This window comes from Protopterus annectens, chromosome 5.part0, assembly GCF_019279795.1.
Source record: "Protopterus annectens isolate FY-2018-M chromosome 5.part0, PAN1.0, whole genome shotgun sequence".
In the NCBI taxonomy this organism is placed as follows: domain Eukaryota; kingdom Metazoa; phylum Chordata; order Ceratodontiformes; family Protopteridae; genus Protopterus; species Protopterus annectens.
The window spans coordinates 391,112,834-391,135,252 of NC_056735.1; the positions used below are offsets into that span (position 1 = coordinate 391,112,834).

General features: G+C 41.5%; 1 protein-coding gene across 3 annotated transcripts in view; it reads left to right on the forward strand.

Annotated features, from left to right (window-relative positions):
• The window catches only part of DCAF6 (DDB1 and CUL4 associated factor 6), a 2,031,218-nt gene that overhangs the window by 562,831 nt on the left and 1,445,968 nt on the right, over positions 1–22,419 (forward strand). For all 3 annotated transcript variants that reach the window (XM_044072358.1, XM_044072359.1, XM_044072360.1), the window contains exon 4: positions 2,700–2,885. In XM_044072358.1, coding sequence (XP_043928293.1) covers positions 2,700–2,885 — 186 coding nt within the window. The remainder of the gene's footprint in view (positions 1–2,699; positions 2,886–22,419) is intronic.

The window sequence follows — 22,419 nt, forward strand, 5'->3', positions numbered from 1 at the left end:
CTTTGGGAATCTACCCAAGTGTGATGACTGCAACAGTGAAACACAAAGAACATAGTACAGTTGTGCACACTTACCATAAATGTAGATGTTTGAGTGTATTCACTGTTGCAGTCCTGATTTCCCTCCCTCCAGCCCCCTGGTTTCTCTCTCTCTCTCTCTCTCTCTCTCTCCCTCTCCTCTCTATGGCTATTACTTACCCCATTCAGGGGTATTGGTATTGGTATTTACTTTTTACTGGTGGTATTTTCCCCACCATAACTTAGCTCCCTATTTGGGGGGCTCCTAACATTTGGGGCAAGAAAAACTGATGTAATGGTGTCGGCTGCCTGTTTTTATACCTCTGATGACCTGATGTCAGTCCTGGAGTGACAGCATCAGATGCAGAAATACTAAGTCTCTGGTATTCCGGCCGACTGAGGGCTAACCTGCAGGCAGATAACCCAAGTGTGATGACTGCAGTAGTGAATACACTTGAACGTCTACATTTATGGTAAGTGTAGACAACTGTACTTTCTGATCATTCTACAAGAAAAGTGTGATCTGACGAAAGATGTAGATTTTATCCATCCTTGAATTTAGTCATTAAGCAGGCATACAACCAATCTACTGATGCAACAGCAGGCTGTCCAGACTCTGCTGCTTTTCATCTAGTTTTGAAATAAGGTTTGATACCTGGAGAAGGTGACATGAGAGGTAGTGGTTCACTCTTCTGTCCAGAAGATAGAGTATAAGGAAGTCATTTCACTAGCATGACTTATTTTGGAGACTAGGAGCTTAGCTACAACCCAGTTCTAAGGGAATGAGATATGGTCAACACTTGCACAGTTTTTTTGCATCATTACATGTCATTTTCTCTTGGATGTACATTGACAGTTCATTTGCATGGATGATGACCTTAAACAACCGTTCAGTTCACAGCAGACCCCAGTTTCCCACCCTTTAGTACAAGTAGTTGTGAGGCTCAGCTTCCCATAGAGAAGTGTAGGAGACTCGCCTTATAAAGGGTTATGTTTGGAGTGGTCAGTTGTTTTTTTGGCAACTGCTTTCCCCTTACATGTTATAATGCTGTTGCTGTTTCATGAACCAAAAGGATTCTATTTTTAAGTAGTATAATTGTGAACTGTTTAATTAAATATTTGTGAAATATAAGTTCTGAAAAAATGACATTTTACTATGCATTAAGTGTAATAAAATATTTATATATTTTAGAGTATTTAAATATGGTTGTAGTGTCGAGAACTCGTGTAAAAATCTCATTAAAAACATTTTTGAAGTGTTATGAAATGAATAGGAATAATGACAAATCTTACTAATGGGGAAAGGCAGTAGGGTTTCTAGCCATAAAATAAAATAAATTAATAAATGAAATGGTCTTAATGGAATGTGAGCAGGCATTCATCCACACACGCTTGCTACCCAGATTCTGCTGTTGGTCTAGTTGCCAAAGGCTGGCAGATGGGGAGAAAGATGAGGGGCTGATACCCAACTTGCCTTTCAAATGGGAATATATTATAGGCATGGTGATGTACAGTATATGCTGGCAGAGCACCCTAAAATAGAATGCACTTCTGGAACCATGTGCAGGCTTTCTATATTGATATCAGTGTTTGGAGAGTGGTTCGGGTGTGGAGAAGCAATGGGTAGAGAGGAGCATCAAAGGTCCAACAATGCAGTGTATGGCACCTGGAAAGCGATTCAACTGTTCAGCTCTAACCCTTGTGGAATAGTGCCATAGGAAGGGTGGCGCATCTTGTTTGCCCCACCCTTCCTGTGGCACTCTATCCCTTTGGGGCAAACATGATGCCTATCTAAGATGTCACTTGTGTGGAGCTTGTGAACTTTCTGTCTGTCTTTAAGTGATCGTGATTGCCAACTAACAACTAGTAAACTTTAACTGTTCTTTTTTAACTACCTAAGATCGACAATTTACAAGCTGGCCATAAGAGGTGATTATAATTAATTGATAGCTTATAAAGTAACTGTAAAGCTGTTATATTATTTTGTAAGGATGACTACTTCCCGAAAAAAAAAAAAAAAACAGTTTGGCAGTTAGACAGCTAGACAGTTTTTATGTAAGCATTCACTTAATAACAGCTTAAACCAGGTAGTTCTTAAAAATGTTTGACAGTTTAATAGCTGTCATTAAGTGAACATAATTGTTATTGAAATGCAGGACTGGGGGGTGACAGAGGCGTCCAGGGCACCAAATTGCTTTCCTAAAGTTTTGTTGGGGGCATGAATAATGCAGAGAATTGGGTCGCTGGTGGGACCCCGTTGGGTTTGGCATCAGGTGAGGGGGGGGGGGGGTGACATAAAATGTTTAAATTTAAAAATTAACATTTACCATTAGAAATTAAGATGAATGACTGAGAGACGTGAACTGCACTAGACCTATGCATTTCTTTAAGGGTCTAGAAGAAAACTGGGATTCACTTAAAAAAGTAAACAGTGAACTGCAGCAATCTGATAAAAGGATTTGGACTTAATAACAAATACACAAGTTTATAAATCCTTGATATGTTTTCATCCTTTTGGTTTATATATTGTATTAGACTTAAAGTGCAAGTGTTTTAACTTGTTTCATAAACTTCCTTTACTTGAACTTAGTTTATTCTGTTTGTTGAAGGCATGCTGCATTTCAGAGCATCCTGTGCAACAATTCTTGCAACCTTTTTTTTTCCTTTTTCTCTTGTTTGCAGGTTCTCACAACAATTCGCTCAGGGCATAGAGCAAATATTTTTAGTGCAAAATTCTTGCCACATACAAATGACAGACAGATTGTATCCTGCTCAGGGGATGGAGTCATATATTACACAAACACTGAACGAGATGCCGAAACCAACCGACAAAGCCAATTTTCCTGCCATTTTGGAACAGCTTATGAGGTATTGTGATTTATTTTTGTGTTGCATTGTACCTGTCAGAAGAAGTAAGAAGTGGAGAACAGTTTGAACACAAAACAAGGGGATTGGTTTCATTTAGATGAAAAGAAAGTGGTGACAGTTAACATGACACCTTGATCCTATGTAGAAAATTGGGAAAAAGATTTGATGATGATTACGATTAGTTGTGGTTAAGTTTACTGGAATTCAGTTAATATTTAATGCAGAATAAAGTGTAGCATAAAGAATTACATAGGATCAGGGTGCTGAATGACCTTTGACAGAATTGTGCTTTTTAGATTTTATTCGGTAGCGTTGTCGCCTCACAGTAAGATGCTGTCTGGTTCGATTCTCAGCTAGAGCGTCTTCTGCGTGGAGACATGCGTGAATGGGCGTACCTTCGTTGAAGGTTGTGCGTCAGGGCTGGTAACTCGGCACGTAAAAATCAGCTACCAATCATTAGCAGACCGGAGTTCCGCTGTGGCGACCCCCTAACCGAGAAAAGCCGAAAAACACAAATTGAAAAGCAGCTTCCTCAAAGGGTCACTGTAAGGGTGCACTTCGGCTTATGACAGAGCTGCAGCCACCCCAGGGGTGCATGTATATGCTGCAGAGGTACTTTTGTATGGGGATGTCAGAAACTTTCAAATATGTCTTCTGTTTTGAATTGTATATGCTGCAGAGGTACTTGTGTTTGGGGATGTGGAAAACTTTCAAACAAGTCTTCTGTTTTTATGCTGTCTGCAAGACCATGGCTGATGGCCCCTCTGCATGCATCAAATCAGCCTGTTCCACAGGGCAGAAGAGCTGGGCATTCTCAGGCTGGGCAAGAGACCTAAGGCCCATTTGATCCCACCTGGGTAGCTCTATTGATTTATCTATTACATAGTGGTGAGAGTGCTATGGCAGGGAGCAAGATAGTTTGATGGTCCTGTGTAACTGTCAACCCTTGCTTCTAAGCATCCCCTCAAGCTCCACTGCATGCTGTCTGTTTTCCGAATCTCCCTGGCTTCTGCACAAGTGTATCATGGCAGTTCATGATTTGCAGGTTCATTCATCTTGGGTGTGGCATCCAGTGCTCAAGCAAGGTGTCATATAAGTGGCAAGTCAGAGCTGCCTTCCTCCCATTAGGATGTCAGTGGCTAGTCTCACCTATTCTCCCATGGCAGCTTTGTCAGTTACCTGAGCCACTAATCAAAGTTGGATCACCTGGGCTATAGTCGGAATTGGTATCCCTCTGTACTTTCAGAACTGGTTTATAATCAAATGTATTTTCATAACTGTAGCCACTTCTTTGGTGAAAAGTGCATTCCATCAAGTCCTTTAGAAATATATGTGTTAGAATATTGATAAATAGTAAAATATAATATATTATAATTTAGTATCATATATATATATATATATATATATATATATATATATAAATGGGTCTACCTGATAATATTGAAAGTTGACATTGCTGAAGACGAATTCATCCAGACGGCATGTATGAAAACCCACTTCGACAGACTGAATGAACAAAATCCTTCCCAGGGTAAGTACTAAGTCACCCAAACACACACAAAACCAACACCAGAACACTCAAAACCCACCCAGGTGAGGGGCTACACCCCCCACACCCCAACCCACCCCAAATTAAATTTACCAACTCTGAGATGGCATTACAGTTTGGGAAAGGGCAAAGTTCACCTTCATGGCCAACAGGTTACTTACCCTGAGAAGGATTTTGTTTATCCAGTCTGTCAATGAAGTTGGTTTACGTGGATGTCATCTCGATGAATCTGTCTTCGACGATTTTGGCTTTCAATATTAGCAAGTAGATCCATATACATACACACACACATATATATATATATATATATATATATATATATGTGTGTATATATATATATATATATATATATATATATATATATATATATATATGGGTCCCTATCAAATGATAGAAAACTCATTTGATGGAAAATCATTTGCCTGAAACCAAAACATAGAAAGCTCAAAACACTGAAAACTCATTTGACTGAAACTCAAAACACTGAAAATGCTATATGCTCTTTTCCCCATGGTAGTGCGATCCTGGAGTTAGTATGTATAGTTAGGGGGGTGTGGGGGTGTAGCCCCCCACATACTTCATACATTTTAAACCCTACACATGGATACTTATAATTACAATGAATAACTGTTTGGAGAAAACAATATTTTCATAAACTATGTAGGGGGCTACGCCCCCACCCCCCCAACTATATATACTAACTCCAGGATCGCACTACCGTGGGGAAAAGGGCATATAGCATTTTCAGTGTTTTGCGTTTCAGTCAAATGAGTTTTCAGTGATGTCCTTCATGGATGCATCTGCAGTCATAACAACTGGGTTGTCCTGTCGTCAGGCAGCCCTTCGGTCGGCCGGATTCCAAAGTCCGGGTCCGCTGATGTCGCACTTCACCCGACGTCATCTCTGTTGGTCTTGGTATAAAGGTATCAGCCGACGCCATTTTCCTCAGTCTTTCTTGCCGCCAAGCAGAAGCTGTTCGCAAGTGCCGGTCGGTCAGATCCAGAGATTACTACTCCGAATACTACTTCAAGACTTCCAAAAGCTGGACTCTTTCTTGCCTCAGCCGATGTCAGAAAAAGTCAATAACTGTTTAACTTGTGGGAAACAAATACCTCATAAAGATTTCCACTCTTGCTGTTTGCCTTGTTTAGGCCCAGACCACGACGTAGCAGCCTGTTCAGCCTGTGCCTCATTCAACCGAATTACGCTTAGGCGTCGGTCGGAGTTTGCTGAACAGTTTTTCGGCTCAGATTTTATTATGCCGCCGGATCCTCCGACTACCCAGATTGTTAAAAACGCAAAGAAAAGACCAACACTTGGGTCCGCGGTTTCGCCGAAACCATGGTTAAGCAAATTCGCCGAAACCGAGAAAACTGATCAAAGCACAGCTGAATCAATGACTACTACTGAGGCTCCTGCTACCTTACTTGAAACGGCCTCAGAAATCTTACCTACAGTGGTTACTAGTGACTTATCAGACACCATCCCTTTGGATGTCTCTACCCCAGCACGTGGTGCTGCTAGGCCTCCTGCAGCCATGTCTATTAAGGCCTTTGCCAGGGCTAAAGCAGCCAAATCTACTAAATCAGTGCCTGTTAAGCCCCTCTACTAGGCCCACTTCTAGTTCACAAATGCTTACTCTCGCACAACATTTAGTATCCTTAATTACGGATTCTCAATCTCACCCTGATTAGGCCTCTCAGCCCCCAGAAAGAGACCTAGAGCAGAGCCCCCCCGAGCCTGTGTCCTCTGATGATTCCGCGGAGGACTCTGATATTACAGACCAGCCAGAGGCTCATTTCTCCAATTATGAAGACTCAGATGCTAAAGAATCCATTCCAGCTGCTTCTCCACCAGAAGAATTCTCCTTTGGGGAAACCTTACATGCCATGCGAGAAGAATTCCAATGGCAGGAACAGGATTTCTCAGATTCCAGAAAAAGACTTAAGACTTTTCTGCACCTACCACAACACAGGCCTTTAGCTATACCTCCTGTCCTCTCTGTTGTGGACGATGCATTTAATGATGTCTGCACTGCACCAGATTCCTTACCTCCAGCCCCTGTCAAACCAGACAGATTTTACAGGGTTCCAGACACTCATCACCACTTATACAAGGCCCCACTTGCAGACCCCAAACCATATCCCAGGGGCCTAAGGCAGCAGCCTCGACCACAGCAAAACCCTATTCCTTCTCAAAGGGAAGCCAGGTCTTTAGACAGATGGGGCAAAAGGTTTACACCTCCGCTACTCTCTCAGCTAGAGCTTTAAATTGTCAGTTTCACATGATACAATACCAAGAGTTTATGCTTGATCAGTTAACTAAAAGCTATCCTCTGATGACTCTATAGATAAGAAATATATATTAGAAATGGTAAATAACATACAACAGGTTAGTAACCATTCCTTAAAATGTGGCTATGATGCACTGGAGGCTTCATTTAGATCAGCCATGACTGGCACAGTGATAAGAAGACATGCATGGCTGAAGGAACAGGTCTTACCGGATCATGTTAAAGCTAAGTTATTAGATGCACCTATGGATAAGGCCAGTTTGTTTGGTACACCTGCCCAGCAGGTAATGAAGAAAATGGAAGAAAAGGCAAAATCTGTACAAACGGTTAAAGATTTCTTGCAGGTTCAACCCCCAAGGTTTAGCAGGAACTGGCCTGCCAAAAATTGGTCCTTTCCTGACTCCACAAGATCCCAAAGGGGCAGGAATAGACGTCCCAGAGGCAGAAATCAATCCAGAGGGGGTGCCTACAGAGGACAGTGGCAAGGTAATAACAGAGGCACAGACACAGCCACTGCCACTACAACAGCACAGTGACTTGATTCTAACTCCGCCTACCAGGGAACAAATAGCAGCACCATTAGGCGGAAAATTAACCTTATTTTCAAAACTGGCACTATATCACAAAAGACAAGTGGATTCTGCAAACCATAGACCAAGGATACCGGTTCCACTTCCACACTTTACCAGTCAAAAGAGGAATGCCAAACCTGCCTCCAAATCAAAAAACAGAAGCTCTACAGCAGATAATGCAACTAACAAAGATGAGAGCTGTGGAAAAGTGCCAATAACAGAACAAGGCAAAGGATTCTACTCCAGACTATTCCTAGTTCCAAGAAAGGAAAAAGCTGGAGACCTATTCTCGACCTGTCCATCTTAAATACATACATCATTGTCCCAAAATTCAAAATGCTGACCCTCCAGCAACTTCTTCCCATGCTGGGCAAGGAGTGCTGGCTGGTAACTCTAGATCTCAAGGAGGCATACCTGCACGTCCCCATACGACCAATTTGCAGAAGATACCTCAGATTTCTTGCAGGATCAGAGCACTATCAATTCTCAGCATTGCCCTTTGGCTTATCTACTGCACCCAGAGTATTCACAAAATGCCTGGCATCAGTAATCGCCACTGCAGACTACAGGAATCCAAATTTATCCATACCTGGACGACTGTCTGCTACAGGGGACAACAAAAGCAAGCTGACAACAGATTTACAAAGGGTCATTTACTTGCTACAAGCACTGGGATACACAGTCAATTTACAAAAGTCAAGGCTGATACCATCCCAAACAAGGACATTCTTGAATTGGACACAGTAAAACAAATGGCATTCCTAACTGCAGAAAAACAAAAGAACTCCTCTTTACTTCTTGGCACTAACAAAACAGAACAAGCTAACAGCAAGAAAAGTTCTACAGGCCTTGGGCTTCATGGCATCCTGCATAATCTTGGTTCCACATGCCAGACTACATATGAGAAAACTACAGTGGTACCTAAAGAATTTATGGTCCCAACACAGGCACAGCCTAGAAGCAGAAATTCCTCTAATCCCATGCCTAAAACAGGAGTTCCTATGGTGGGCTCAAGCATGCCAGTCAAATCCAGGCCTACCCTTCCACAACTATCAAGCAAGCCAAACCATCACAACAGACGCCTCAGACCTAGGATGGGGGGCTCACATGCTGGACAAATGCGCAAGGATTGTGGACACAGGACCAGCTCCATTTGCACATCAACCTAAAAGAAATGCTGGCAGTAAAGCTGGCAATCCAAAAATTCAGACCCTTCCTCAAAGCAGGACATTTGATGATAAGGACAGACAACACCACAGTCATGTGGTACATCAACAAACAGGGAGGCACTCATTCATACCCCCTATGCAGAATGACTTTGGACCTTTGGAACCTGGCGCTCAGCTACAACATCCAGTTACAGGCAATGTTCGTACCAGGAAAGGAGAATACTCTAGCAGACATGTTAAGCAGAACCACCTCGGATGCTCACGAATGGATGCTACACCCGGACATCTTCAAGGCCATCTCAAAGAAATGGGGAATGCCACAGATAGATCTATTCGCTTCCTCTCTCAATCACCAGCTCAAAAAATACAGCACAAGGACGTATCACCTACTGGCGTGGAAAGTGGACCCGAACTCCTTCAGCAGGAAAGGTCTGACAGCATATGCATTCCCACCTCTTCCCTTGATACACAAGGTATTACTAAAAATCAAGGAGGAACGCCCAAGGATAACCCTGATAGCTCCAAACTGGCCAAGACAACACTGGTACCCATTGCTGAGGAGCATGTCTCGGGACAAAATATGGCCAATACCCCTGATGCCTTTGATGTTAACCCAGAACAACTACAGCATCATGCATCCAAACCTAAAAACTTTGCAACTGACTGCATGGAACATCACATAGCAGCAACTAATCCAGAGCTTTCCCAAAGGGTTAAAGACATTATCCTTGAAGCCCGCAGACCTTCAACAAGAAGGAACTATGCAGGAAAATGGAAAAGGTTTGTCATTTGGAGTGCTGAAAGAGGAAAAGATGTGTCCAATATAGACATTGCTAACATTCTGGAGTATTTGGCAGAGCTTCTACATACAGGCCTGTCCTATTCCTCCATCAAGATACATGCATCAGCTATTTCAGCAGAATACAGCTTTGATCCACCTGTCTTTTCACATCCTTTACTCAGGCAGTTCCTCAGAGGGATCAAGAATGTAAAACCTCCTAGGAAACCACCATTGCCAGCTTGGGATTTGAACTTTGTGCTGGAAAAGTTGACACTCACCTTTTGAACCAGCAGCAACAGCAGACCTGCAGCATCTATCGTGGAAAACTGCTTTCCTACTGGCAATAACCTCAGCAAGAAGGGTTTCTGAACTTCAGGCCCTAATGGCAGTACAACCCTTCCTAATCTTCCACCAAGATAGAGTGTCCATGAGGACTAATCCTACATTTATGCCTAAGGTGGTATCCAGAGTGTCTTTAAACCAGGCAATCCACCTACCTACCTTCTTCCCAAACCCACAAAACAGAGGGAAAGAATGCTGCATACCTTGGATGTACATAGACAGCTACGCTACTACCTGGACAGAACAAAAGCAACAGAAAAACTGACCAGCTGTTTGTAGCCTATGCAACAGGAAGGGAAGGAAAAGCGATTTCCAAACAGACAATCTCCAAATGGATAGGAAATTGCATACGATTCTGTTACTCCTTTCATGGAAAACCAATTCCACAGAACATAAGGCCTCATTCTACAAGGGCAACAGCCACTACCACAGCCTTCTTACGAGGAGTGGCAACCAAGGACATTATTGAGGCGGCTACTTGGACCTCCGTGCATACATTTGCCAAGCATTATAATTTACCTCTGTATTCCAGATCCCGAGCAGGGTTTGCCACTGCTGTACTGCAAGGGATCCTAACCACACCATAATCTATTCTTCCTCCTCCCTAGTTGGCTATGGTATTCTACCCAGTTGTTATGACTGCAGATGCATCCATGAAGGACATAGTACAGTTTTGTACCTACCATAAATGTAGATGTCCGAACTGGATAGCATCTGCAGTCACTCCTCCTTCCCTCTGTGGTACTCCTAGGTATTTACCTCCTAATAGCTAGCTGGCGGGGAGTCTCTTATGGTGTATTTGTTTGTATATATGTACATACATGCTTATTTTTGTGTTTGCCTTCTATCTTTTTGGAAACATTGGCATTTACCCAAAATTTAGCCTTCCAAGAGGGCAACTGGCATCTGGGGCAAGAAACACTGAGGAAAATGGCATCGGCTGATGCCTTTATACCCGAAGACCAACAGAGATGAGGTCGGGTGAAGTGCGACATCAGCGGACCCGGACTTTGGAATCCGGCCGACAAGGGCTGCCTGACGACAGGACAACCCAGTTGTTATGACTGCAGATGCTATCCAGTTCGGACATCTACATTTATGGTAGGTACAAAACTGTACTTTTTGAGCTTTCTATCTTATGGTGTCAGTGAAAGGAGTTTCTATCAAATGAGCTTTCTATCATTTGATAGGGACCCATATATAAATATATCTATATATATATATATATATATATATATATATATATATATATATATATATATGTGTGTGTGTGTGTATATATATATATATATAAATATATATATATATATATATATATATATATATATATATATATATATATATACATACATAGATACACACACACACACAAACACATATACACACACACACATACATATACGTATATATACACACCTATATATATACATATATATACACACACACACACACACACACACACACACACACACACACACACACACACACACACACACACACACACACACACATATCAAATTGATAATATAGAATTCTTAGCTACTGCCCTGTGGAATGAATGGGCCGCCTTTCTCTGGACAGACAGTTAACTTAATGAAGGAATATTTTAAGTGGTGATCTAGCAACTTGTGCTACTCAAATGATGAATTATAAAATGTGAACAGAAAAGCTAAATCCTCAGCTATCCCCCAGCTTTGAAAACTTAAAAGAATTCATTTGAAAATATTTCTTTAGAAAATGGCTTGCAGCTTCTTTCTCTGAAAAATACCTAAAGGGTTTACTGGGTACAAACCAGCATTTATTTAAAAATTTCTTGGCATACCATGCAACAGTAGTTTCATTAGAAAGAGGAAAACAATCCAGGACAGTATCGCTTGAACTCTTTCCCAGGTAACAGGGTTTACAGATGAAGGACAGGTTTGGCAAGAAGGTGTATACACCTCAGCTACTCTAAGCGTAAAGGACAGTCATTTATAAGCTTTGCATGAATAATAGCGAGATACCTTACAGCAAATGAAGGGAATTTAGCCCAGGGCATCCAGGGTACTGAATGCCGGTATATGACACATTAGATGCATGTACTTGGGCTGCTGCCACAGAATATATGTCCAAAAGATGTTCACAGTTGTGCATTCAGTTCTTCCAAAAAGATGTAAAAGGGCGGCTTTTAAATACATTCTGGGATAAAACCATATTTTTGGTCCCCTTCCACACGTGATCTTAAGAAGTTAGATGAAAGGGGTAAGAACTATACAGTCATTCAAAACAGATTTCCACCCACATATCCCTAGGTACTGTAGGGAATTGCCCGTCAAAGGTCAGGCTAGGAGGCAGGCTAAACAAGATGAGTGTAGGCAAATCAGATAGTATAGGAAAAGCACAACATGCCAGGAGAGACGAAAGAAACTAACCCTAAGACATATGCCAGGTTGCTGATCCCTGCCAAACAACACTCAAACCCCACTACCCAGCTGAGGTGCTCTTCCTCACCCTCTTTCTTTTTACTCCTTAAGGGAGCAGTGGTCCCTTTTGACATCAGTACGACTGATAAGGGTGATTGTGGCCTCTGATTACACCACAGAATTTACACAGTTTCCTCCATTCATTGGCTTGTAACTTGTGCTATCTGAACCATGCTGCGCCCATTTTGAAGGCAGTTAAAGCTGTCTTAGTCTTAGAGAGTAGAAAAGGTTTCGAACTTGAGTGCTCCTAGGACCAAAGAAAGAGAACCATTTTAAGCCTACTGTAGATTTGTTCAGCCTCAGCAAGTATGTGGTAGTAAATAAGTTGAAAATGCTCATTTTTTCAGTCTGTTTTCCTTTTAATGGAAATTGTATTCCTGGTTACCCTAGACGTAAAGAATTTCTTCCTGCACATTTTTCCCACAGGGCACACATACACTATCTCAGATTTTTAATTTTAATTTAATTTAATTGTAGTTTGTTTATAGGGTTACCACCTCTCCCACTTTTCGAGGGACAGTCCCTCTTTGGGCAGTTGTGTCCTGACCAAAAATATTAAAAATGGCAAATGTCCTGAGATTGTAGGACATAATTATGTCCCATATTTTATGTAATAGTTGCATAAAATAGTTATTTCTGTATCTAAAATACCTAAATGTTACAAGAAACAGAATAAGCAACTAAACTGCCACAAGAATAAGCTTTTATTTAGGGAAAAAAGTAAAGTTCTATGCTTTGTACTGATCGTGGGTATGTGTTGGCCTGTAAATTCTGATGCGTGTCCTGAAAATGTCCCACTTTGGCCATTTGAAAAGGTGGCAACCCTATTTGTTTACCAGGATGGTCCATTGGGCCACTAGGAGCCCGTTTTCAATGGAGTCCTGGGGAGAAAAGCTCCAAAACACAATATTAACAAATTACAAGCATTACAGAAATAAAAAGTTACAAAAATATAAGACAATTTAAATGTTTTCAAAATTTACTTTTTAGTAAGAATCTGAAGGGTTAAATGTCGGACTCTGTTGTATGAGAGGGTTGTTGTGTGTGTGGTTATTGGTCTTAAGTTGATCACATGATTAATTTAATTTGTATATAATTAATTTTATTGTGAGTATTTGTTATCTGAAGAAATCTTGTTATAGAGCAAGACAAAAAGCGCTTCAAATTAAAATCATTCAGCAGTGTTCGGTGTGATTTTTTAGCAAGTTTTGTCTATCCAGTTGTTTATTTTATCAGTTTGTGTTTACTTCTCATGAGCATCCTGAGAAGGGAGCTTGTGACCACACACCACAAACTTCTTAAATCTCTTCTCCATACTGCTATCCAAAAATAAACAAAGACACAGCAAAAAAGGACAAACACTAGAACACTAAACACACTGGGTGGGAAAAGCCCGCTAACCAGAATGCACCTAACCTAACAACCTATTGGAAAGGCTCACCCAGACTCTGCTACATTCTGCTGAGAGAGAAAGGTTGGTTTGCTTTTTATTTGTTGTATTTTATATTGGTTTATTGGCCTTTTTATAGTTTGAGTGCTGTGATTTGTTTGCTTTACCTTGTGTTTTGCTTGTGTTTTACTTTTAACTGCATATTAAAACTTCAAAAGACAACACAGCTCTGTTTCTTGTGAGTCAAGCAGAAATTAGAACTGATCAATTAAGGACTCACACATAAGACAGAAGAGGTCACTTAAGATTAATCATTTGTGAACTGAGTGGGTGGAGCTAGGAACTAAACCTTCTATTTAAGGGATAAAATAAAACATTTCAGAGCTTTATTGGAAAGGCTCACCCAGACTCTGCTACACTTTGCTGTGAGGGAAAGGTTGGCTTGCTTTTTATTTGTTGTAATTTATATTGGTTTATTGCCTTTTTATATTTTGAGTGTTGTGATTTGTTTTCTTTACCTTGTGTTTTGCTTGTGTTCTGCTTTTAACTTCATATTAAAACTTCAAAAGACACCACAGTTCTGTTTCTTGTGAGTCAGGCAGAAAATCCCCCCCCCCCCCCCCCAACTGTCATGTTCTTAAATACCACTGTCTTTCTAGCTGCCTGCCTCTTATGTTAATTTAATCATATATCTCATTTTCTGTCTGCTTTGACTGGCTTGTGTGAGTAAGCACAAAATTATATTTTTGTGCAATCACTCCCCTTCAACTATTTAAATTGATTGGCCATTCTACTGTATTCCATAGTACCGGAATACAAAAGTGATCACCCCCTTTCAATCTATCTTGCTGTTTTAAAAATAGTGACTCTCCACTAAAACTTAACTTTTTAGACAGGTAAAGCTTAAGTTACCTACCTTAACATCAAACTTCTCTAGTGCACATCACAGTGTTTAGGATAAACCATTTTTTTCATCTTACCTTTAAGCATCCCTGTGACTAGCACTTGCTCTAAAACCTGATTTAGAGTGGGAAAAATCCCATTGCAAATTTTCTTTGGCTTGGCCACTCTACTGCATTCTGAGCCTTTATCAACTTCAGTTTTAGATCACCTGAAACAGAAAGATGTCCACTCCTGTACTTCTTTAGATGAATGCTTAGTCCAGGTCTATTCTATACAGGAGTTAAAAGGACCCTTATCTCTACCATCCAATAATTCCTGAGCCTGAGAGTAGTGCTGTACAGTCCAGAATTTCATCTTGGGGCGTTCCATGCAAAAACGGTTCCTGGGTATCATTCTGAACACACACACACACACACACACACACACACACACACACACACACACACACACACACACACACACACTCGCACGCACACACACTCGCACACACACTCACAAAAAAATAATGCATAGTATCTCATCTTCAGGCCAGATCTCCAGTATGATCCACATCTTCCTATTTTTCTCCAGGAAGACTCAATTAAGTGCCTCATATGTCTAAAGGTCTTTGGTGTACATTAGCATCTGTACTGATGGTCTCTTACATGGGACACATGAGGAAGTTCTAGTGCTGTGTAAGATGTGTATTGAATCATCTCAACCAGCATCTAAAACAGGTGCCTCCCTCCTTATCCATCCCTAGAAGAAGGCATTCTTATGTCAGTAACACAGATGATGACAGATTAGAACTTTACATCACTGCCACAGAACCAAACCAAAAATGTATGACAGTTTGCTCAGACTTTGAATAAGGGGATTGCATGTTTCAGCCAAAAGCGCAGCCTAAGGAAATTTGTAAGAAGCACATAACCATGAAGAAGCAAAATGCCACAAACACAAACTTGGGAACAAACCAAAAAGGGAAAGAAATGCCACCGAATAAATTTGTAGTCCAAGTATCTATTTCCCATTTAGCGCTTTCGCCATGGGCATGCTGAAGAAGTCCACAGTATGTTGGACAAAAATGCTAAATGAGTGTTTAAATATACCAATATAGAATTATATTCATAGCATACTGTGGCTTTAAATAACAGGTAAAATGCTTTATTCACTAATGTGAATATTGTCACCTGCTATGTCTACTTTTAGATCAGTAACCTGTTTGGCAATTAGAGTAGAACTTACTGTAAGAGGGATACAAGTGACTCTGTGTTTCTACATAACATCACTGTTATTTCTGACTTTTAGTTGGAAAATTCTAAATTGTGTGTAGCATCTCAGTAGTTACTTTGTTTCTGTAGCATACTACTGTTATTCCTGACTTCTAGTGTAGAATGCTAAATTGTGTTTAGCATCTTAGTAGTTTCTGGGTTTTTTTTCATAATCTTTATAACAATGCATAATAGTGTAGTGTATGTTATAATAGCTTGGTATCAACTGCAGTTACCTTTTGTTTTTTTTCTCTACTATCCTTGCATTTTGTGCTGCTAATAGAATTGTGCTGTTTCTTACAAGGTATGCTGCTCCTCCCCTGTATCCTCTATCTTAGTTACTTGCTAATCAGAGTGATTTAAAACTTCAGACCTAATATTTACCTCCTTTTCCTGCCCCCCCAAGCAAAAGTTTTATTCTGTGTCTTGGCCAACCTCCAATAAATCAGATGCTGTCTGGTTGCCCTGCACTGTGAGACCCTTGCTCGGCGGAACACTAAAGTGCTTTCAGTTATTTGTCCTCGAAACTGAAGACTTTTTTCTATAGCCTTTTACTGTAAGCGTGCACACTACTGCCCCCCCTCCCCCCTCCCCACACACACACACATTTTTTCTCTTCCTATTGTACTCCTAGGTCACTTACTTAAAACTACTTTCTCTTGGAAAAGATTTACCTATGTACCCGCAGCCCATACTTCAATTATTTTTCCCTTTAGAAGTGGCGGTCCTTTTCACCACACTGTACTAGATTTGTAGCACAAGATTTGTAGTTATTAGGAAGATACTGCACTACACTGACCTGGAGTTGACTGAGCTTGGTTTTCCCGATTGTTTTCAGCTGGCCTAGTCCAGTTTCTCTGGTTCACAACTTTGTATTACTTTGTATCTATCTCCCTCCCCCTCCCTGAACCTGCACACCTCCCTCCCACTCCTGCTTAATTACAGAGAAATCTAAAAACCTGATGTAGAAAGGCACGATCTTTTGACTTGGCTTTTCTGCCCTTGCTTCATTGGAATCCCCAGTGTACTCACATATGCCATATTCCATTTATTTTTAAATAGTACTCTGTTGACTCCTAATTTAATGCATGTCCCTTTCTAAAACCCCTTGCATAACTGCATTATTTTCATACTGCTCAGTGAACTGCAACTCCCCGTTTTTTTTTTTTTTTTTTTTTTTAGAATCTAGCTTGTCTAATTGCCCTTACATTTGGCTGTTTATCTTCCTCAGACACTGGATTGTACTGGCTGATTGTTTTTTGTTTGTACTTTGTCCCAGGTGTAGCCCTGCTCCGTTCCCCCTCACTGTGCTTGGGCTCACTTCACTCCCCTCCCACCCCCCATATCATTTCCTTTATACCTAACCACAGGTCCCTCCCAACCATCAAACTCCTCCCCTTCCTGTTACACTAGCTAATACCCACTACAAACTCTGTCCCTACCTTACAACTCCTCCCCAAACTCTCAACCAACTCACCCTATTAAAGCCCTCTCCTCCACTTCAAACATGACAGACTTAATTATTCCTGTCATACTTCTACCTGCACTGCTCCTCCTACACAACATAACATCACCTCACACACTCTTAACCCCTATACATAAAGCCCCCACCTACCCTCACCAAAGCTGCTTTTCTTACCCTCAGCAACCCATACTCATCTCTGAATCTATCCTTCCAATGAATGTAATACTTCCTAAAATAAAAAAAATCCTCCTTTCAACCATAGTACATCTAAGTATAAAACAAAATACTTTCACAACTACCCACAAAAAAATGAAAGCTTGTGACTTCCCAAGGACTCTACTCTTGTCAGGTGATATACACCCAAACCCTGGTCTTAGCACTATTCCTAACACCACACAAAATATGACCCCCAATTCTAATCAACCATCCATACCAAAAAAGAAAATCTCCTTTTATTCTATCAATATTCGAAGTATGCTCAACAAACTAAGCCAGTTTCATGCTTGGGTATCTGTTCATACCCCAGACATTATATCTGTCACAGAAACTTGGCTTAAACCTCAAAACCAAGATAAAGACATTCTTCCTCCAGGGTATAATATACTATGCCAAGATCGCTTAAAGAAAAAAGATGTAGGTGTTGCTTTAGTTTACTCTAACTACCTCACTCTCTTCCTTCCTAAAGAACCAATTCCCTCCTTTACACCTGCTGAAATACTAATAGCAAACGTTAAACCCAATGACTTTACTACCGTCACAGTAGTAGCCATATACATTGCACTAGGGGACAACATTTCCTTAATGGAAATTATACTGTCACATCTCTCCCTAAATTTCCCTAATGAAACTATTCTTCTTGTGGGCGTAAACATTAATTGGCATAACCTTAATAATCCAAACCCTCCACAACACATAAACCTCCATGGATTTACACAACCAATCTCCAAACTTCTCCATACTAATAACTCTCATTTTTTAAGCTCCTTGATAGATTAGATACTTGTTTCTAACCCCAGCAAATACTATAACCCTGAAACTCTACCTGATGCTCTGAGCGACCACTCACCTATAAAAGTGCTACGATACATCACCCACCTCCCCAAACCACACCGGCCTATCACCTGCCACAAACTTTCAACCTTTAACCCAGATACTTTTAAAATCCTCCTCTCTAGAATTAACTGGAATTTCCTTACTCAGCTCCCACTCAGCGAAGCAGTAAATGCCTTCAACTCAACTTTCCTAAATATTTTAAATTCTCTAGCACCACTGAGAAAAGTTTGATTAAAGGCAAACATTTCACACTGGCTAACTAAAAACACCCATATGAAGTCCAGAGATAGGGCATAGAAAACATGGGTACAAACCAAACTTCCAGCTGACCTCCTAAAGTATAAAGAACTTAGAAATCAGACAAAAAAGTAACAAAGACAAAAAAGACTTTTATTATAATCCTCCAAAAACATTAAAATCTGATCCAAAAAAATTCTGGAATGCTATAAACCAAATATAACATCCAGGTAACCCAACTTCACCAAACCCATGTCCTGACAAGTCACCTGAAGAAACTGACAATACCTTCAACACCTACTTTATAGAATCCATTTCCAAGCTATTTAACCCCAACCTCTCAAACAACACTTCAAATCTCCCTATACACCCCTCAACCACTATCTCAGTAAACTCCTTCTCTCTAAAACCTGTCTCTGCTGACTGTATCAGAACTCTACTCTCAAAGCTCAAACCATGCTCTGTATCAGCAGACAATATTCTTTCTTATTTTCTCCGGATTGCTGCACACTCCCTTGCTATGCCTGTATCTGTACTAATCAGTCGCTCCATCTCTGAGTTTAAAGTTCCTTCTGTCTGGAAACAGTTTTACACTCTTCCTATTCATAAAGGAGGTAACTCCACAGAAATACCTAAATGTTCTTCATTCCACATTGCTGCAGTCCTAACTATTGGGTAGTCCGCTGTCCAGTCGGTACTAATGCGCATGACCGGCGCCATATCCTCAGTCTTTTTGCCGCATGGTCCGATGCAGAAGCAGTTTTTGAAAGTTTCTGAAGTCAGAGTTTCAGACCGAATCAAAGTTGGGAATATTTTGTTTTCTTGCCTCAGGATTTAACCGCCTGTCAGCAAAAGTCACTAACTGCATTTCGTGTGGGAAACGGATACGTCATAGGGATTACCAGACTTCGTGCACACCTTGTTTAGGGCCTGAGGTTGGATGCCCTTGTGCTAGATTTAACAAATGCACTATTAAGAGAAGGTTAGACTGTGCCAGGTTAGTTTTGGGAAGCGTTGTAATTATAAAATGCCGCCGGATGCTCCGGCGCCCGCCGGCCAAAACGCAAGGACAAAGCAGCAAAGCCCAGCGTGGAAGAACCCACAGGCCGGGACGGCGGTCCTTTAGCGGGCTCAGTGGAGCCGGAGGTTCTGCCAGGAGCTTCTTTGGCGGCTCAGGGAGAGACTTTACTGTTACAGGATGTGTCCTCTCAGGAAGTAGGCCAGGCTGAAGGGGCTTCTCAGGTTGCAGTTCTTCCCTCTCTTCCTAAGGTGGTTAGAGCCTCCCTTCTGTTTCCAAGGCTTCTTTGAGAGGCAGGCCAAGTTTAGCGTGGGGTTTCTCCTAGTGCTTCAGGGTCTTTGCCTAAGAAACATATGCTTAAAATGGCAGAGGATTTGATTACTATGATTAGAGGTTCTATGCCCTCCTGATAAGAGGCCTAGGGTGGAACCTGAGTTTGAGAGTTTTGAGCAATGTTCGAGGCTTCTGAGTCTTCTGAAGACTTGCAGGAGTATCCTCCTTATTCTGATTCTGATGTGGATGATTCTACTCCTTCAGCTTTTCATTTTCAGAGACTCTGCATTCCATGAGGGAGTATTTTAAATGGGAAGGTCAAGATTTCTCTGATTCCAGGAAGAGGCTTAGGGAATTCTTGTTTTACCCCAGCATAGGCCTTTAGCTATACCTCCTGTTCTGAATGTGGTAGAAGATGTTTTTGCAGAGGCTTCCTGAATCCTGATTCTTTGCCTCCTGCCCCAGTTAAACCGGATAGGTACTATAGGGTGCCTGAGGCTCATAAGTATCTTTTAAGAGTCCTAGGGCAGACCCGAAACTGTCTCTCAGGGGCCTAAAGGTGTGAAGGCTTCTGTTGTTAAAATCCTGTTCCTCCTGATAAAGAGGCAAGGGCTTTGGATAGATGGGGAAAGAAAGTGTATACTTCTTCCACTTTAGCCATGATTGAATTGTCAGTTTCACATGTTAAAATATCAGAATTATCTCCTTTCACAATTGAAGTCTAAGGTGGATGCTCTGGCTGAAGGTATTGAGTGTAAAGAGTTGCAGGATTTAGTTTATGTGGCTGAACAGGTGGGTAAGCATTCCTTGCAGTGTGGTTTTGATGCTGTGCAGGCCTCTGCCACTGGTTCTGTTCTTCCGCCTGGTTGAGAGATCAGAATTTAGCTGAGCATGTTAAGACAAGGATTTTGGATGCTCCTTTACAGTCTGATGTGTTGTTTGGTTAAGCAGTTTTAAAGAAAATGGAGGACAAGGCTAAGTCTATGCAAACTGTTAAGGATTTTTGCAGGTGCAGCCTCCAAAGTTTAGTAGAAATTGGCCTACTAAGGGATGGACATATCCTGCTTATGATTCCCAGTCTAGGGGTAGGTCTAGACGTGGTAGGGGCAGAGCTCAAGGTTCTTTTAGGCCTAGAACAGGGAGTTCACCTGCTCAGACTTCTGGTGAGGGCAGGGGTCAGTCCTTTCAGAACAGACCCAATGACCTGCCTTTTCAGCTGCCAGTACATTCTCGCCTGGCAGCACCTTTGGGAGGAAGGCTGTCTCTTTTCAAAGAAAATTGGGATTTAATTACCCAAGACAGATGGGTTCTGGATATCATTCACCACGGTTACAGGTTTTATTTCCATACCTTGCCTCCTTTCAAAGGCATGCCAGACATTCCTCCTCTACAAAGACAAGAGGCTCACAAGCAAATTTCTCTGTTGCTCCAAATAGGGGCCATTCAGCCAGTTCCTGTGCCAGAAAGGCGCCTAGGATTTTATTCTCGCCTGTTCCTAGTACCAAGAAGGGGAACACGTGGAGACCAATTTTGGATTTATCTATCCTCAACACTTATCTGGACATTCCCAAGTTCAAAATGTTGACGTTACAACAGCTTTTACCTCTGCTGGGCAAAGATCACTGGATGGTGACTTTAGATCTCAAGGAAGCTTACCTTCATGTGCCTATCAGACTAAGTTGCAGGAAGTATCTGCTGAGCTGGAAATTCTCATTATCAGTTCTCTGCATTGCCCTTTGGCTTATCTACTGCCCAGAGTATTCACAAAGGTTCTGGCTCCAGTGATAGCTTACTTCAGACTAAAAGGAATTCAAATCTATCCTTACTTGGACGACTGCCTGATTCTGGCTCAAGAAAAGGAAGACCTTTTACAGCATTTGAAATATGTGATAGCAGTGCTAAGATGCCTAGGGTATTCTGTGAACGAAATAAAGTCCAGTCTAGTACCCTCTCAAGACATGTGCTTTCTGGGTGTGAGACTGAATACAGCAGCCCAGATGGCCTTTTAACCCCGGACAAACAAAAGAATCTTTCCAGTTACTTCCATCACCTATCTCTTCAGTCCGGGCTGACTGCAAGGACAGTCCTTCAAGCCTTAGGGTTCATGGCATCTTGTATTCTGGTGCTTCCCAATGCCAAACTGCATATGAGGAAGCTGCAATGGTATCTCAAAATGTATGGACACAGCACTGCCAGGAATTGGACACTGTCATTCAAATAATACCTTGCATTCAAAAGGAATTTTTGTGGTGGGCTCAGGAATGTCACCTAAACAAGGGACTCTCTGTGACCCTCAGATTCTAACGACAGATGCCTCAGACATTGCTTGGGGGCTCATCTAAATGGAAAGTGGATACAAGACAAGTGGCCTGCCAGACTACAGCATCTACATATCAACATGAAAGAGATGTTAGCAGTCCAGTTTGCATTAATGGCTTTCAAGAAGTTACTTCTTCCAGGGCAGGTGTTGATTCTAACAGACAACACAACTGTCATGTGGTACATCAACAAACAAGGGGAACACATTCTTACCGCAGGCAAGCAATGATTTTATGGGAGACTGCGCTCAGCTTGCAACTAACTCTTCAGGCAAGGTTTCTGCCAGGAGCACAGAACTCCTTAGCAGATGTGTTAAGCAGACAAATCATGGATCCCCACGAGTGGAAACTGGATCTTCATGTATTTCACAAATTGACAGTGTCATGGGGAACTCCAGACATAGATCTGTTCGCTTCTCCACTAAACCACCAGCTGCCAAAGTTTTGCACAAAGAGGTT